General features: G+C 34.5%; 1 protein-coding gene across 8 annotated transcripts in view; it reads left to right on the forward strand.

Moving 5' to 3' along the window:
* Positions 1-19,332, forward strand: part of PPFIA2 (PTPRF interacting protein alpha 2) — a 473,000-nt gene extending 453,668 nt beyond the window's left edge. For 6 of the 8 annotated variants that reach the window (XM_065886826.1, XM_065886827.1, XM_065886828.1 and 3 more), the window contains 5 exons: positions 968-1,065; positions 7,163-7,338; positions 8,204-8,272; positions 15,831-15,990; positions 17,200-17,258. In XM_065886826.1, coding sequence (XP_065742898.1) covers positions 968-1,065; positions 7,163-7,338; positions 8,204-8,272; positions 15,831-15,990; positions 17,200-17,258 — 562 coding nt within the window. Of the gene's footprint in view, positions 1-967; positions 1,066-7,162; positions 7,339-8,203; positions 8,273-15,830; positions 15,991-17,199; positions 17,259-19,303 lie in introns of those variants that run through there. The other 2 variants (XM_065886832.1, XM_065886829.1) reach the window with 1 other exon arrangement.
* Positions 19,333-19,733: the final 401 nt, after the last annotated feature.

Consider the following 19,733-nt stretch of genomic DNA (forward strand, 5'->3'; position numbering starts at 1 on the left):
GTTCATGGTGTTGCATATCCTTTACTAACCCTCCCTTTGCCTGATCCTTTAAGGATCAGTCAGTTTTCTGCTCTTCCACAATATCCTTTCCACATAGAGTTTCAATATCTGCTGACTTGTTCCTTTCACATATTTCTGTATCACTTAGAGTTGGTGGCTATTCATTTTGGTATTTGGTTCTGTATGTTATCACTTAACTCATTCATCTTTTTATTATTTATTTATAAATTTATTTATTATTTTTGGCTGCGTCGTGTCTTCGTTGCTGTGCTCAGGCTTTCTCTAGTTGTGACGAGCGGGGGCTACTCTTTGTTGTGGTGTGCGGGCTTCTTATTGTGGTGGCTTCTCTCATTGCAGAGCATGGGCTGTAGGTGTGCGGGCTTCAGTAGTTGTGGCACGTGGGCTCAGTAGTTGTGGCTCATAGGCTCTAGAGCACAGGCTCAGTAGTTGTGGCGCATGGACTTAGTTGTTCCGTGGCATGTGCGATCTTCCCGGACCAGGACTCAAACCTGTGTCATTCTTAACCACTGTGCCACCAGGGAAGCCCTCATTCATGTTTTTATATTATTTTTCTCATCAACTAAAAAGAAGAGTATCATCCCTTTCTTATAATTTCCTTCTTGTCTCCATAATATTGACTCTTTTCAAAGGAGTAAAACGTTCATTTGTCTTCAAACAATGTTGAAATAGCCTAATGGAAAACAAAGACATGTGGATAAACAACATAATCCAAGATTAATTTTAAGACTATGGTTATTTTATTTCGAAAATACTTTTGTTTTTACTCTTTAGAAACACTGTGTGCTTAAAATAACTATAATTTTAATTCCCTCCAATTCTAGAGGATTTAATTACAAATGGAATTTATTAACCTGTTGCCTGAAGAAGTAGTGCATAGTGTTGACTATGCTTAATCATCTACTGAGTAAACTAAATGTGTTTTCTCCTTTAAAAAAAAAAATAACAGAACAAGTTTACAATATGGAATTATGTGCTTAAAAAGGTTGAATTATGACCGAAAAGAACTAGAAAGAAGACGAGAAGCAAGCCAACATGAAATAAAAGGTAATATGTCTTTCTTTCATATCAAATGCCTTTTTTTTTCTGGGATTTTTAGCTTTCACTTTTATGAACCTAAAATGCTGTATGCATTACAATTGTCATTAAGTAACGTAAGTATTCAGCTAGAAGAGTGTCATCATTATTTCTTTTTCATTACTTTTCTGATTAAAACTCAGAAAAGGATATCATCACTTTATAAGATAGATATCCCATTTGGGGAATATTCTTGATTTTCTGAATTGAGATTTATTCCTCTGAACCTATTACTTATATATTCTGTTTATCGTAAACATGCCTCCACATAGTTTTGTCAGACTTTTAATAGAACATTCTTACGATTCAGAGAAACATGGTATATAATTTATTTATAGCAGTTTATCCCTGGTTTGCATCATTTGAATTCTATTTCAGTGACCAGATATTTTATTTTTGTAATATAGTTGTTGAAATAATACAGGGATTTTTATATAGAAGTTACAGTGGGAATTTTCCCCTATAAATGAGACTAGTCCATTAATAATTTTAGCTAGGAATGATTTTAGAAACATTACTAACTGCTGCAACTATTGTTTGTACAAACCAATAAGACACTTCCTATAACAGACTTTAGAAAAGTACTGTATTTAGTAATTAACTTTTTAAATGTTGAGCAGTACCTTAATATACAGGGGAAATAATTGTTTAAAAAGAGCAACATGTTAGACTTTATACTTGTTAGAGACCACTTTATTTTTATTGTTGTTGAAGGAAAATTTAATGATTAGGTATAAGATATAAATATCTACGGGACTTTTATGGGCAAAAATCATAAGCCCTTTTATGTCTATTTATACTTCTTAATGGAAAAAAGGCTCAAATTTTTTGAAGAAAATTTTGAGTAGAAGCAAAATAAACTCCTTATATTTCTGTTTACCATTACCCAGGAGTTGATACATGGAAGCATTTCATCAAATTCAATAAGTGTTTGTACATTAATTGTTCAAAGTTAGGCACGAGTCTGTTTATTGTCATCTTCACTGCCTTTAGGGCTTACCTTAGACAAGAAAATAGTATATATTACATGTTACCCTTCCTTCCCATATTAAAGTTTAGCACTGTTTTATTCTTTCAGATCACCTATCTTAGACTTCTGTAATTTTCATTTGTGATAAATATTGTCAGAAATCACTTTTATCTTTGGCAGTTCTTGGACAGTACATTAGTTAGCGTGGAATGGGTTTGAATGCCTGTGAAGGTGATTGATTAAAAGTATTTTTCTATATATGGTTCATTGGAGAGTAGACAGACACACAATGGATTTCTTGTAACACTTCATTTGACTCATTACCTAGGAGCAAGAAAGTGTTCTTCCATTATCAAAATTGGGTTATTTGATTTCACTTTATTTGGGGGACCCAGGAAATTGCAAGTTGTTTTTAGAGCACTGTTGTTCAGTTGAATTGAAATTTGGGAACTAATTGGCCAAATAAAGACACCAAAAGGAAGTCTGTGCTTGACCTAACAGAGATGTTTTAGCACACAAATAGATTTTACCCGTGGGATACCTGTTTCTGGTTTTCTTTTTTGAAGTATTTTTTCCAATTAAATTTTATTATGCTTGGTCTCATCACATGAAATGCTTCTTATATAGACAGATGATCTGGCACTACATCAAATATTATATTAGTATTTGGCAATTGCTAGTTAAGAGTGTAGCTCTGAGAAAAACTGCCAGGATTCACTATGATTATACACAGGCAACTCCATGTGTGATGTAGCTGTGAGTGAGATCATAAATAGCCCGTTTCCTGTAACTGATCTGATGACATTTACAGGAATAACTCTTGACTGTGACTAGGGGTCTCTGTTATTATCTGAAGTGTTAATTAACCTTGACCTTAATGAACAGCTTTCTGAAGTGAAGAGACCATGTGAATATCAAAATCTATAAGCATTTAATTTGTTGCTAGGAAACAGTCAACATGGATCTCTAGACATTTATTGTTTAGGTCAAGAGGATCCTTACAAAGCTTTAAAGTCAGAGCATAAAATTTGCTTGGAAACAGATTTATAGAAAGGGATCTGATTTACAAAATGAAAAGAAAAACAAAACTATGTTGTTCTGAAGAAGAGAATTTGGTATTAGTGTCTTATTTACCTTTACCCTGTAAATAAATGGATTATTTTATACTTATTATTTCATGAATAACTACAGATATGGCAATGGAATTTTTGGTAGACGTATATTTACAGAAATATGGTAACTACAAAATATGTCATAGGCTATCAAAATACAAATCCAGCTCCAGAAAAGAACAAATACTTCCTATTTACAAATCCATTTAGTGTAAAGAAAACTCTACATTTTTGTTGAACTATTGTCCCATTTTTTTTTTATTTTTATTTTTTTTAAGGGCTTCAGATGCTTGGCTTTTTTATTTATTTATTTATTTTTGGCTGTGTTGGGTCTTCATTTCTGTGCGAGGGCTTTCTCTAGTTGTGGCAAGCGGGGGCCACTCTTCATCGCAGTGCGCGGGCCTCTCACTATTGCGGCCTCTCTTGTTGCGGAGCACAGGCTCCAGACGCGCAGGCTCAGTAGTTGTGGCTCACGGGGCTAGTTGCTCCGCGGCATGTGGGATCTTCCCAGACCAGGGCTCGAACCCGTGTCCCCTGCATTAGCAGGCAGATTCTCAACCACTGCGCCACCAGGGGAGCCCCCATTTTTTTAAATGTTGCATTTAGTAAAAATAATTGGAGAACTGTTACTGCCAACCATACATACTATACATACCTACCCAACTTTTGAAGTGCAAGTGTGGTATAACCAGTAGTTAGAACTAATCAGTTGCTATCAACAGCAGCTGACTAATGTAACCAAAATATAATGCCAACCAACTTACATCCTGTTTTCTGAGGTCTAATGCCTCAGTGGAAGAACTAATGAATGCTCAGAGGAAAACATATACTTTAGGACTAACCAGGGAGACCCAGTGAATATATATATAATATAAAATTTCCATAGATAATAAGGATTATTACCAAAGTACTTTGCTTTGCTGAAGACATGGGGAAAGAAAGAGCTGAAACTCTGAGGGAGACAATAAACATCCTACTTCCTGAAGAAATTCATTCTTTGTCTGGAGCAGGATATAGTAATGCGATTGTGGAAAGTGGGCATTTTGAGTCTTTCCTCACATGTTTCTCATTAAACCAAATCCAAAGAGAGACTTAGGGCCTTTCTTTTGAAATAAAATTGTTCAAACCACAATAGGAGTTAAGTAGAGTTATGTGAGGTATATATACCTTCCAGATTCATATGCAAATGCTTTACCACCACCATGGATTGGTAGAGACAAAAAGAGTACAAATTAATCTCAGGAATCTCCACTTCTGACTATAATGGAATACATTAAATCAACCAAGAACAAGTAGAAAAACTAGATCAATCAATAAACAGCTGTTTGAAGGCAGCAGAAAGCAACTAAGACACCCGAGCCTTGAGAGGCCATGATCTTGAGAAAAAGAGAAATGTGTTGAGAGGTAAGCCTGGTCATTCTCTGCTGCTTTTCCCTGTCTTACAGAACAGGGGAGGGAACATTGTAATTTAGAGGTGCCAAAGCTGCCAGGTCTTGAGGAACCAAGAACCTGGAGAAACAGGAAATAAGTAAGCCTGACACTTTATGCAAAGTTCCTCTTGAGGCATTTTTCAGTCATAAAGTCAGGGATTTATATATATATATATATATATATGTGTATATATATACACACACACACATATATACATATATATGTATATATATATAAAACATGTCAAATAATGGGGCAAAATGAGGAAAACCAAAAGGAATAAAACAGAAAATATAAATATATCCATAAGTGACCCTGGATGATTTTTTTTCAGACATGGACTTTAAAACAATTGTGATTAATGTGTTAAGAAAATAGGTGACAAAATGGAAAAATTTTAATAAAGAGCTAGAATCAATATGTTAAGAAATGATTAAATGGAAATTTTAAGAAGCAGAAAGTTTAAACTGGAACTAATAATGAAATAAAAGATATATCAGTTGAAAATATCTGGCCTGAAATGTGAAAAGAAACAAAAGGATGAGTGATACAAAACAGATCATTAGAGACACTGGACACAGGGAGGAGTCTAGTATAGGTGTAATTGGAATCCCAGAAAGAGAGGTAAGAGAGAATGAGGAAGAAGCAATAGTTGAAAAGATACTGGTGGATATATATATATATATATATATATATATATATACACATATATATATATATATACATATATATATATATTTTTTTTTTTTTTTTTTTTAGCGGTACGTGGGCCTCTCACTGTTGTGGCCTCTCCTGTTGCGGAGCACAGGCTCCGGATGCGCAGGCTCAGCGGCCATGGCTCACGGGCCCAGCTGCTTCGCGGCATGTGGGATCCTCCCAGACCAGGGCACGAACCCGCATCCCCTGCATTAGCAGGCGGACCCTCCCAACCACTGTGCCACCAGGGAAGCCCCAAAGCAGCACTATTCTTAATAACCACAGTAGAATCCACCCAAATTTCCATCAACAGTAGAAGGGATAAATTGTGACATAATCATACAATGGAATACTAAATAAACAAGCTACTGCTATTTGCCATAGCATGGGTGAACCCTATATTGAGTGAAGATACATATTGTACGACAGCATTTATAAAAAACTAAAAAATCAGGCAAAATTAATCTGGCGTGAGCATAGTCAGAATATTGGTTATTGTTGAGGTGAGGATAATAACTGAGAAAGGGCGTGAGGGGACCTCTGTGGTGCTGAAGTATCACTTTATTGCTTTGATGTTATACACAAGAAAATCTGAATTGGTTATAAATTAATGCATTAGGACAAATTAGTAATGCTTTTGAAAAACTTAATATATAAATACTCTCCCCACACACACACACACAAAGAAGAAAATACTAATAAGATTTTTGCAGATAAGTTAAATTGGGGAAATGAACAGTCGAAGTTGAAGAATAGTTCCCAAAGTATTCTTTATACTTTTTCCGGATAAGGTATAAATTTCATTCTGAAAGAAAAAAAAAATTAATAGGAAAACTTACTTTTACTGTACTAGTAAATTATGGGTTTCATTTACCTTTCTAGAAATGAAAAAAAGTTTTGATTCTTTTTTTAGAAAAAAAGTTTTAATTATTTTCTCATTTCCCCTTAAGGATTAGAAAAAAAGGTTTAATTCTTTTCTTATTTCCCCTTAAGTTCCTCAAAATTCTTTCTTTTCAATGGAACATTCTGGCCCTTCTGACTGTTTTGCTGGCTATTATGCAGTATTATGTCAACTCATAATGAGAAGGAATGGAAAAAGGATAAAATATACTTTGATATGTTTTGGTCTAAAAAGGTTTATATGACATTTTTCTCTAAAGGTTTTAGTTTTAGAAAATAAAATTCAAAGTGTTTTGTACCTTAGTAAAATATTGCATTTCAACCTAAAAGGAAAAACAACTTACGACTTGAGAGTGGTTGATTTTTGGATTAGTATGTGACTGAGAAATAATGGATTGACAAAATAGTAGGGTAAGTATCAAACTGTTGAGTGCCTGTTCTCTTACTATTCTGTTCTCTGACTTATTGCTTCAGATGGAAAAAAAAAAAAGTTTCTTCTAGCCTATACACAATAGTTAGGTAGTAGTTTAAAAATACTCTAATGAAGAACCATTTTAGATTGTCATCTTGCTCTCTTGACTGAAGAGCTGTATATGGACACAAATAAGAAACGTCCCCATCTGGTGGTAAAAGCATTGAACTTCAGACAGACCCCTAGAGCTCCAGAATGAAAACAAGAAACACTTTGAGACATTATGTTCCATGTGATGGAAATGCTCTCATTTCAGTGATAACAAACACTCTTAAAATCACAATTTTTTTTCTGGGCTAAAAGTAGAAAGGGTTAGTTATTAGAAAGGTAAATACATGTAACACAAGGAGCCAGCTGCACTAGGGAGTGAATAAAGAAGCTAGCATAAATGCTAACTTGGCCAGACGCCTGTGGCTCATTTCAGCCAGCAGTTTTTATTTACTATGCAAAATACTGCAGCCTAAAATGATGCACCTCTTTTTCTAGATGTGTTGGTGTGGAGCAATGATCGAGTTATTCGCTGGATACAAGCAATTGGACTTCGAGAATATGCAAATAATATTCTTGAAAGTGGTGTGCATGGCTCACTTATAGCCCTGGATGAGAACTTTGACTACAGCAGCTTAGCTTTATTACTACAGATTCCAACACAGAACACCCAGGCAAGCCCCTTTGTGCTGTAGTTGCACTGTGTCCTGGTTTATGTAAGGACAAAGTAAAGTTTTAGGGAAAAAAAGTCGGCTGTGTATTCATGATTCCTAATGGGAGTTAGTTCAACGTTTGATATATGTCACTGGGACTTTAATTTCAAGCTACTGGATTTCTAGCCAAAACAAAATCATAAAATTAAGTTGAAAGGGATTTAGAAGTTATGTGGTCCAACCTCCCACCTGAATGCCAGATTCCCCCAATCAATATCCCTGACAGATGGCCTTTAGTCTCTGCCTCTCTGAGGGGCAGTCATTTCTATTTACATGTCTGAATTATACAGACACTCAGCTCTGGGTGTGCCATTGTTTCCCAAATCTGGATAATTATTTGAATTGCTGGAGTTCCTTAAAAACTTAAAATAAAACGTGCAAGCCTAAGAAATCAGATATCAAGAGATAGGGCACAGGAACCCTCATCATTTAAAGTTTCCCCAAATGATGATTGGCCAGGTTTCAGAACTACCTGCATAGACTTGACAAAAATGTGGCAGTCTAACTTTACTTTTTATTTCATTTTTGTATATTTCAAAGTTTACATAAAATATTCAATTGGAATAAAGTAACAAAGTGAAGTCAAACCCTTTGACCTCAGACGTTTATATGAGGCTGTCTCTACTGTCCACAGACTAAAGAAAATTGCCCTTCCTTGTGTTTATAGTGTAAATTTACAATGGCTTATAGATATAGAGGATGAAAAAAATGAGACCCCTGTAAATAAAACAGGGTATTGGAATGTTTTCTCAGGTAAATATAATCGCTATGATTTTTCAAATAAAAGGTGACTTCAATGATGTTAACTCTAATCTGATCTCGACAGGCAAGGCAGATTCTCGAAAGGGAATACAATAACCTCCTGGCTCTGGGAACTGAACGGCGACTGGATGAAGTAAGTCTTTGTCTGTCATTGTCATTCAAAAGGGACCTGGGACAGTACAAGTAAAATGGCTTTCAAGGACTAGTGCTCAAAATTCATCAGATGCTTGTTCTATGGATAGAATCTAGAATTTCCCCCACTATTATTCTTAAATATTTAATTTTACTAATTTGATTTGGAAAGAACTTTATAAATTCATATATATTATCATATCGGCAGTTAGAAACACTAAGAAGTATTTCAGACATTTTTCATGAGCTATGACAGCAAAATAATGTTGAGCAAAAATTTTTTTAAATTGTAAGTAATGACAACACTAGCCCTAATAAATTCAGCTCTTTAATAAGGGATGTGCTTATTTCTTAAATATCAGTGTATCTTCACAGGAAATTTTAGGATATTAAAAGGAAGAAAAAACTTGCTTTCAATAAATGGGAAGCTTTTGATTATTTTAGATATCAATATTGTGTTTTCCTTAAAAATATATGAGTAACATTTTAACAGTCATAGGAATTGAAGGTTATATTGAGTGTAAGAATCTCTACACATAGTAAATGCATGTTTAAATGATTTGGAAAATAGTAAACATGTAAGTAGTCTCCCAAGATGAAGCAATACAAGGGACGTTAGCACACTCTGTGCATTGATAAACTGTGGATTTTAATATTCCTTCTGAGGTTTTCAAGGATCTTTCTGGAAGAAATGGGGAGGAAACCTGAGTATGAAGTGGAAAATACAGTGATGCATAATTCTGTGTTGCAAAATGCAGGTGTTTCTTGGCTGTAAAGAAAAGCTGATTAAAATAGTTCTGTGAATGAACACAGCAATTCCTAAAATGAGACAATAATTCCACACTCAAATGGGCAGGGCAGGTGATCTTGGTTTTATAAAACCCAAGCTGTCCTTTTCAGAGGAAGTTAGACAGATAAGCTCTACAGTCTTGACCTCAGCTAACTTCCTGTAAATTCATACTCCTCTCCAATCAGGATAATGATTAATATTTTTTAAAAACAGTTAATATTTAACTGATTTTAATTTTATAACTTTGATAATCTTTTCAATCCTTATTCTTTTTTCAAAATTTTTTATTGAAGTATAGTTAATTTACAATGTTGTGGTAGTTTCTTGCGTACAGCAAAGTGATTCAGTTCTCTCTCTCTCTATATATATATATATGTATATATAATATGTATATATATGTGTGTATATATACATATATATTTTTCACATTCTTTTCCATTATGGTTTGTATTTTTTTAAAATTTTTTCTTTTGGTTTTTATTTAGCCACTTAATTTTTTATTAATTTTAAAATTTTGTTATTGAAGTATAGTTGATGTATAATATTATATGTTATGGTGTACAACATAGTGATTCTCAATTTTAAGGGTTATACTCCATTTATAATTATTATAAAATATTGGCTATATTCCCTGTGTTGTACAACATATCCTTGTAGCTTATTTTATACATTATAGTTTGTACCTCTTAAGCCCCAACCCTATTTTACCCCTCCGCCCTTCTTTCTCCCCACTGGTAACCACTAGTTTGTTTGCTATATCTGTGAATCTGTTTCTTTTTTTGTTATATTCACTAGTTTGCTTTATTTTTTAGATTTCACATATAAGTGATATCATGTAGTATTTGTCTTTCTCTGTCTGACTTATTTCACTTAGCATAATACCCTCCGAGTCCATCCATGTTGCTGCAAATGGCAAAATTTCATTCTTTTTTATGGCTGAGTAGTATTCCATAGTATATATACATGCAACATCTTTTTTATCCATTCATCTACACTTAGGTTGCTTCCATATCTTGGCAATTGTAAATAATGCTGCTATGAACATTGGGGTGCATGTATCTTTTCGAATTAGTGTTTTCATTTTTTTCAGATATATACCCAGGAGTGGAATTGCTGGGTCACGTGGTAGTTCTACTTTTAGTTTTTTGAGAAACCTCCATACTGATTTCCACAATGGCTGCAGCAATTTACGTTCCCACCAACAGTGGACAAGGGTTCCCTTTTTGCCACATCCCCTCCAGCATTTCTTATTTGTGTTCTTTTTGATGACAGCCATTCTGACAGGTGTGAAGTGGTATCACATTATGGTATTAATTTCCATTTCTCTGATGATTAATGATGTTGAGCATCTTTTCATGTGTCTGCTGGCCATCTGAATGTCCTCTTTGGAAAAATGTCTATTCACATCTTCTGCCCATTTTTTAATTGGGTTGTTTCTTTTTGTTGTCGAGTTATATGAGCTATTTATATATTTTGGATATTAACCCCTTATCAGTCATATCATTTGCAAATGTTTTCTCCTGTTCAGTAGGTTGTCTTTCTAGCTACTATTGTGGAATGCTCTATTTCTCCCTTCAGTTCTGTCAGGTGTTGTTTCATGTATTTTGGGACTCTGTTGTTAGGTGCACATAATTATATCATTTTGATGAATTGACCCTTTTATCATTATAAAGTATCTCTGTCTTTAGTATATTTCTTGGTCTTAAAGTCTATTTTATCTAAAATTGGTATTGACGTTTTATCTCACTTGTGGTTACTGTTTGCATGGTGTATATTTTTTCATTCTTTTGCTTTCAACCTATTTGTGTCTATGCATCTAAAATGTCTCTTGTAGGGAGTGTATAATTGAATCTTGTTTTTTTAATCTGGTTTGATAATGTTTAAGTCATTCACATTTAGTCTGAATGTTTAAGCTATTTATATTTAGAGTAATTATTGATATGGTTGGATTTCTCTCTGCAATTTTATTTTTTTCTATATGCTTCATGTCTTCTTTTGTTCTTGTGCTTCTGTTCTTCCTTTACTGTCTTCTTTTGTGTTAAATAAATACTTTTCTAATGTACATTTTAATTCCTTTGTGGTTTCTTTATTACATTTTTGAGTTACTAGTCTCAGTTTGTTCTAGAGATTATAATATGTAATTTATCACAATATACTTCAGATTACTACTAACTCAATTCTAATAAATTATCAAAACTTTGCTCCAATATAGCTCAATTCCCTCCTTACCCTTTGTGCTATTATTGTCATATATATTACATCCATATGTGTTATAAATCCAATAATAGTGTTATAATTATTGCTTTATATGTCATTTTAAAAATTTAAGAGAAGAAAGGAGAAAAAATGTATTTATAGAATTTTTTATATTAAACCACATATTTATCATTTCTGGTTCTTTTCATTTTCTTCTGTGGATTCAAGCTACTGTCTGGTGTCCTTTCCTTTCTCCAATATAACTCTATTCCCTCTTTATGTTATAAACCCAACAATTGTTTTTTAACTCAGTTAAGAGAATAAAAGAGAAAAATATGTTTGTAGTGTCTTTGTATTTACTATATAATTGCCTTTTGCTCTTTATTTATTCATGTGGATTCAGTTTACTGTCAGGTGTCATTTCCTTTTACCCTGAAGGACTTCCTTTAGTATTTTTTATAAGGCAGGCCTGCTAGCAACAAATTCTCATTCTTTGTCTGGGAGTGTCTTTATTTCACCTTCATTGCTGAAGGATACTTTTATTGGACAAAGACTTCTTAATTGACAGGATTTTTTTCTTTCAGCACTTTGAATATGCCATCTCATTCCTTCTGGCCTCCATTGTTTCTGATAAAAAATTAGCTGTTAATTTTATTGTGGTTCCCTTGTATGATACATCATTTCTCTCTTGTGTTCAAGATTTTCGCTGCCTTTTAACAGTTTTACTATGATGTCTACTTGGACTTTGGATGTGTAATGTTTTTCATCAAAATTTTGAATTTTTGGACTATTATTTCTTCAAATATGTTTTTCTGCCTAATTCGCTCCTCTTCTGGAATTCCCATTAAGTGTATATTGTGTGTTCAAAGATGTTCCATGGGTATCTGAGGCTCTGTTCATTTTTCTTCATTCTTTTTTCCTTTCTGTTCTTTAGACTGAATAATCTCAATTGCTGTATCTTCAAGTTTGCTGATTCTTTATTCTTCCAGTTCAAAGATGCTACTGAACCTCTCTAGTGAATTTTTTTTTAGAAATGGCTTTTATTTATTTTTGGCTGTGTTGAGTCTTCGTTTCTGTGCGAGGGCTTTCTCTAGTTGCGGCGAGTGGGGGCCACTCTTCATCCGGTGCGCGGGCTTCTCACTATCGCGGCCTCTCTTGTTGTGGAGCACGGGCTCCAGACGTACAGGCTCAGTAGTTGTGGCTCACGGGCCTAGTTGCTTTGCAGCATGTGGGATCTTCCCAGACCAGGGCTCAAACCCGTGTCCCCTGCATTGGCAGGCAGATTCTCAACCACTGCGCCACCAGGGAAGCCCCCTCTAGTGAATTTTTAATTTCACTTGTTTCACTTTTCAATTCCAGAATTTCCATTAGATTCTTTCTCTCTCTGTATATATATATATAATATATATATCATATATATAATACATATCATATACATGTATAATTTCTGTCTCTCTATTGATATTCTCTATTTGATGAGTCATTTGATGAGTCTTTTTTTTTTTTTGCGGTACGTGGGCCTCTCACGTTGCGGAGCACAGGCTCCAGACACACAGGCTCAGCAGCCATGGCTCATGGGCCTAGCCGCTCCATGGCATGTGGGATCCGCCCGGACCGGGGCACGAACCCGTGTTCCCTGCATCGGCAGGCGGACTCTCAACCACTGCGCCACCAGGGAAGCCCATTTCCTTTTTTTTTTTTTTAACATTGTTATTGGAGTATAATTGCTTTACAATGGTGTGTTAGTTTCTGCTTTATAACAAAGTGAATCAGTTATACATATACACATATCCCCATACCTCTTCTCTCTTTCATCTCCCTCCCTCGCACCCTCCCTATCCCACCCCTCTAAGTGGTCACAAAGCACCGAGCTGATCTCCCTGTGCTGTGTGGCTGCTTCATACTATCTATCTGTTTTACATTTGGTAGTATATATATGTCCATGCCACTCTCTCTTTGTCCAGGCTTACCCTTCCCCCTTCCCGTATCCTCAAGTCCATTGTCTAGTAGGTCTGTGTCTTTATTCCCTCCTTGCTCCTAGGTTCTTCATGACCATTTTTTTTCTTTAGGTTCCATATATATTTTAGCATACAGTATTTGTTTTTCTCTTTCTGACTTACTTCACTCTGTATGACAGACTCTAGGTCCATCCACTGCACTACAAATAACTCAACTTCGTTTCTTTTTATGTTCGTTATGGTTTATTACAGGATATTGAATATAGGTTCCTGTGTTGTACAGTAGGGCCTTGTTGTTTATGTATTTTATATATAGTAGTTTGTATCTGCTTTTAATCTGTATTTTTTTTTAATCTGTATTCTTAATTGTTGAATCAAAAAGATAGTCTGCATAAACACATACACACTTTTTTTTTTTTTTTTTTTTTTTTGCGGTACGCGGGCCTCTCACCGCTGCGGCCTCTCCCGTCGCGGAGCACAGGCTCCGGACACGCAGGCTCAGCAGCCATGGCTCACGGGCCCAGCCGCTCCGCGGCATGTGGGATCTTCCCGGACTGGGTCACAAACCCGTGTCCCCTGCATCGGCAGGTGGACTCTCAATCACTGCGCCACCAGGGAAGCCCCATACACACTTTTAAGTACAATTATTATCCTTACTTAAAAGTTGGAAAAATAATTTTAATAAAAATGATTAAAGATCTGTCATAACGATTCTAAAATGCAGACTGACCTGAAGTAGAGGTCCAGTCAGAGACACAAGTCTATGTGGGTTCTAGTGTTGCTTCTTAAAAGTAATGAACAAGTTGAAAGTCCTAAGTGGAACGTTATTATCTGCCTTTAAAATATGCTACCTCTTTTTATTACTAAAAAAGCACATGATTTTATCATTCAAACCCTCTAGTCGCTTTTGTCTCAGTTTTTCGTTTCTTTGTTTGATTTTGGTTTTGTTTTTTGAATGTGAACAAAAATATCTAAACAACTTAGCTGGAGCCAGAATAGACTTGTTTCTGGGGCTGATCGCATTCAGATTCCACTGAAATGATTTGAGAAGTGTTCATGTGCTGCTACAGACAGAGGATATCCTCAGCTGAGAGCGTACCTTTCAATCTCCTCTCATGGAAACCTTTTCCTGTGATGTTGTTGCTTATAGTTCCCATTAACTTTCTGCAGTAACACTATGTTGAAAGAACAGAAGTTAAGGAATCATGATTTAAATTCTCAACTTACTGGCATATTTTTGAGCCCTTATCTCACACATTATAGGAGCTGTACATTCCTACAGTGTAATGTAATGTTTTATAGAACTGAAGGAAATTTATGTTCATGCAATAACTTCTCCAAGATTCAAGAAGTCAGAGAGGCCACAACTGTGAAATTCTGCTTCTTTTTTCCATTTATAAACATTTGGAGGTCTAAGGCAGTCAAATGCTGCAGTTGAGAAGAGTAGCAGAAATCTCTTAAAATGTAAAATGGCTATCATACCTAAACAATATTTATATATTAATAATAAGGATTCTAAAAGAAAAATGGATAAATGTAATTACATAAATGATTTTATCTTTCCCAGATTAACCTTGTATGCTACTTAAATTAGTAGTCTATGATGAAGAATACTTTATAGTGTTTCTTATTTATAAAAATAATTTAGGCTGAATATCTATCTATATTCTCTATGCCCAAATGAAGTCACCTGAGCTAGCAGAGTCAACCACACATATTTAACTATAATTTTAGGGAGTAGACAGTCCTTCCTTAGATGAAAAACTTAGTGATATAAGAAGATAAGATCTATGTAGAATGATTAATATTTTCTTTAGATTAGAAACAAAGAAGATAATCAGTCAAATGGTAAATTACATATTGTTGCTTACCAATTCAGAGAAAATAACTGTTTGTCTGCAGGTACAATGTGTATGCACAGAGAGGGAAGATTTTATGCAATTAAGATATAATAGAATCAGCAACAAGAATTACATTGTAAAACAGCAGCCAGAGTTATATTATGCTTTTGGTGGCATCTAATGAGCACATGTATTTATTAAAAGGAAGGTGACCATTTGCATAGGTTTTTCAACAAACTACAAGTTAATTCTGTATCAGCTGAAATCTAGCAAATGACAAATTTAGTTTCTTACACAGAGTATAAATTATCGTATCCCATATGAGCCAGGTTGTATCAAATATAGATTTCCCATAACATATACCTTATATACATAAAAGCAAAATTCATGAAATAATCAACTGTGTGAATCAAATAGTGTTTACCCAATACTTATTCAACTAAGTATATCATCTCATAACATAAAAACAGTTGGCATGAAGTGCAACAAAGTATACCCAAAATTCTTTTTGGAAAAACTTTGGGGTTTTATTTTAAATTTTCAAAGATTTTACTTTCATATGTTTTAGATTCGAAATCATATGAACTTTTTAATAAAAACATTTCTATTTCACATATCCTGCATTCTCATTTTGGAATCAATATAACCCTTGAAATATAGTATTCCATATGTACACTTTACAGACTGAATGTAAATAATCAGAGTTACATGTTTTAAGCACCTGGACTAGTTTACTTGTTTTCATTACATCAAATTGTATCTCTGTACTGGCAGAGTGATGACAAGAATTTCAGGCGTGGGTCGACCTGGAGAAGGCAGTTTCCTCCCCGTGAAGTACACGGAATCAGCATGATGCCTGGGTCCTCAGAAACATTACCGGCTGGATTTAGGTTAACCACAACATCGGGGCAGTCAAGGAAAATGACAACGGATGGTACAGTAGTTTTGCATTTCTGCTTATAAGTAAAAAGCTTGTTTAGCAAATGCTGTCGTTCTCTGACCTTGCACAGCTTTCTGGAATTGATTCTTTTCTTAAGTTGGTTTGCTCTGCTTGAAGTTTACTTTGCTTTCATCAGACCATACTCTTTTGTAAGCTGCTAATGCATGAACTCATGGCACTTTATTCATATTTTAAAAATAATTTAAAATATCCTAAAAAGGACTATTTTGGCTAATGTCCACATCTAGGAAGAAAAACATCTGCATGATTTGTGTTTCTTTACTCTTCTATTCACCAAGTAAATAATTTGTTTAGAGGATGGATTTGGACTAAAGGTCCTTAATAAATGGAAATTAACTCCACTGTCACCCTACATGCTTGAATATTACAAGTTTTCTATTTCATCTTAAAAACTCAGACTCATCAGATATTCTCACCTATGACCAAGGCAGAAGGCCTTAAATAAACAAGCACAACCATGAGAAGAGAATTAAACAAACACAAAACCGACAGTAATTTCCCAATTAGTATTTCCTTCTGTGGACATTAGACTTGTGTTATATACTTCACAAAGGAAAACAGCCATTCTGGAGGAGAGACAAATTTGAGTTGTAGTCACAAAGTTATGTCTGTCTGGTAAGCATTAAACAAAAAAGTCCCACTCTCTTTATTGAGACAATCACCTAGAATTATTATTTCTTGTCAAGGTGATAGTAGTTATCATGGCCCTTAAAATAAGTTCCAGTATAAACCATGATCTTTGATCTATATTCCATGATCTTTGATCTATATTTCTTCTAAGTTGTTACTATTATGGAACACATTAGCAAAATTCATGAGCAATTTAACATGATTAAAATGAGTATAGCAGCTTTTCAGTATTGGAGGGGAAGATAATCTATCATACTGAATTCTCCAAGAGCAATCTTTGCTTCAAAAACAGGAGCACCCAGGGGAACTGTTCTTGTTAACAGATTTCACCTAAGGAGGAATACACAACTTGAAAGCTCAGGTGAATCACACTGGAATAAATTTTCTTTAGTAGCTTGTCTTGAGAAAAGGAATATGAGTGGCTTCTATCTGAGAGAAAGAAGGTCTATTAATATGTTCAGATCCCTTTATGCAGGGAAAATGAATCTTTCTCATCTGAAATTTTGTACTCAATCATCCAAGTCCCTCTAAAGCCCTTTTCTCCATTTGCAGTTCCTTCATCAAGACTGCAGAGGTTAGACAACTCCACTGTTCGCACATACTCATGTTGACAAGCCACTCAAAGGAGGCAGCACTGACTTGCTGTGAGTAGTTTTCCTTGGCTGACAAAAAACCACCAAAAAAAGTGGAACCTACATAGACTAGTAAATATACACAATACTCTTCGTTGTGCCGAAGAGTGAGAGAAGTGAGAGAACCCCTTTGAATTGCTAGAGAGTGGAAAGTTCTTTACATTGTAACTCTTAATCTAGGATTTCCTATCACCATCTGTCTGCTATGGTTTAAGGCCCATCTGTTGGAGGCCTGTCACTATCTTATTACACATCAGTGGGTTGCTACTACACTGGTTTCTACTTTTTCATAGCACTTTATATTGATGCATATAGCATTTTACTGATGAGAGTTTGGCACTTACAGAATAACACACTTTTAAGTGAGTATTTTATATAGGGGAAGTTGAAATAAGCAAATAGTATTTTAGTAGGTACCCAGAGTCAAATAGTGGCAGAATCAGGAAAATGATTTGGAGGTTATTTCACATTAAAAACAAAAGTATAACTGAAAAATCTGAACTTCTGGTATGTTGTTTTTCATCAATGTGATTAATACTTGTTGAAAACGTATAGGAATTTTAAGTATCTGGGGTTTACAGCAGATAGAAACCAAGTGAAATAACATTATAACAATGGCGGACAGGACAGAAACCCATCCTATAAAATCATAAGCTATAAGGCATTTGTACTTCGAGAAATACTAGTTGATGGAATCTAATTCCAAATCCATATGAAAATGGAATTTTATTGGAAACCGGTCTTAGTAAAACTGTGTCTTCATAGAAAATAAATGTCAAGAACTCATAAACATTTTTTAATCTACAACTGTGCTTTACCAAAATATTCTACCATTTACGATGAATTAAAATTTTGGAGAAACACTTTTTAGAGCAATATTTAGAACCAAGTATGTGCACAGGGATGGGGAGGGGAACAGCTCATCTTGTGCTGTTTATTCATTGCCTTGAACTAAAAGCTCCACACAACTTACTGTTGGTCTTTGGGGCCTAATATAGGAGCTGATATGCTGCCTTATTTGGGTCACTATTTGAAGCTGCTGATGATAAAACAAAAAGCTTTCAGATAAGAGATTTAATTTCAGAATGTAAAACCCTAACATTAAAAATTTAATTATGGTATACAATTTGGCACCTTATTAGGCATGATCTAAAATTTGTAATAATTTGGCTAAATAAGAGGCTTTCCAAAATACTGTTTGTAATAGTTTCTACACATAACATGATAATTTACCAGGAACTAGAATTAGAATACTTCACTAATTTACAAATGACTACTTAATATGTTGAGTAGTGCTTGCTTCTTAGCTCTTGACTGATGGGTAGAATTACTCTTTAACTATTTATAATCTGTATTTTGTGCTTGGCATTCTAGTTCATATTTCCTAGTTTTTACCATTAAATGGAATAAAGGTATTTATTTCCAATAAGTTAATCTGGGACAACCAATTTCTATTGTGAGGAAACATTAGCATTTTTGTTATTAACACAATTCAGAACATATCATTTATCTCTTGTGTCGGGATAGTAATTGTGATCTTTTCCTAAGTATATTATGACTGGAAAGAATCAGTGATGCCACATCACTAACCCAGATTCTTTATATGTTACTGATTATCATTATGTTTTTGTCACAATTAAACAAAGATCTCTTTTGAAGAGCTCTAAAATATATGAGTTAGAATACAGATCTATTCCATGGAATAGGTCAACTCAACTCAATTTATTAATGAGCAAGCTGTACGCTTTTCAAAAGGACTGCTGAGGTTTTCTGTGACTACCTTTGTTTATATTACTGCCATACTTTCTACAAAGTTGAGCAAATCTTATTTATGAACCTCGCCTGCAGAAAATTAGAGAGGAGCAAATATTAATTACATACAGCCATTGGTTAGACCTGAGATGATATCCTACCCTTAGGACAAAAGTGGGCAGGATGCATGGAGGTGCACCAAGAGTCGCAGAGGGAGATTTTTCCAATCTGGGATCTTTCAGTAAACTAATGCTGTCCATTACATATTTTAGATGTCGTCTTTTCAGTCTACTCTACCTAAAGTGCACTACCATCTAAGAAGATAAGCAGTGAAAACCTTTGTGAAGACTGAATTCTAAGGAAATAATCACAACTAATGGTTTATTAAGCTGAAAATGTGATTTTGGGGGGAGTCAGATATTAAGTTTGATTAGTTTACTACAATTGTAAGAAAATGCTTAAGTCATTTGAATAATAAGCATCATCCACATCATAAATTCTGTACAACAGATGCTTTTCTGAAATGGAGCCACTTGGTTTTTCATGTTTTATTGTAATATACTTGGCATTTATGTATTACTGTGTATGCATTTCTTTTTAAATGTGTAAGTCTTATGTAAATGGATATAAATATGATTTTTTTAAAAATAAAATATATGGTTCATGGAGTCTTGAGTGCAAACATTTGACAATTCCAAGTAC

The sequence above is a fragment of the Phocoena phocoena genome, chromosome 11 (assembly GCF_963924675.1).
Source record: "Phocoena phocoena chromosome 11, mPhoPho1.1, whole genome shotgun sequence".
NCBI classification, from domain to species: domain Eukaryota; kingdom Metazoa; phylum Chordata; class Mammalia; order Artiodactyla; family Phocoenidae; genus Phocoena; species Phocoena phocoena.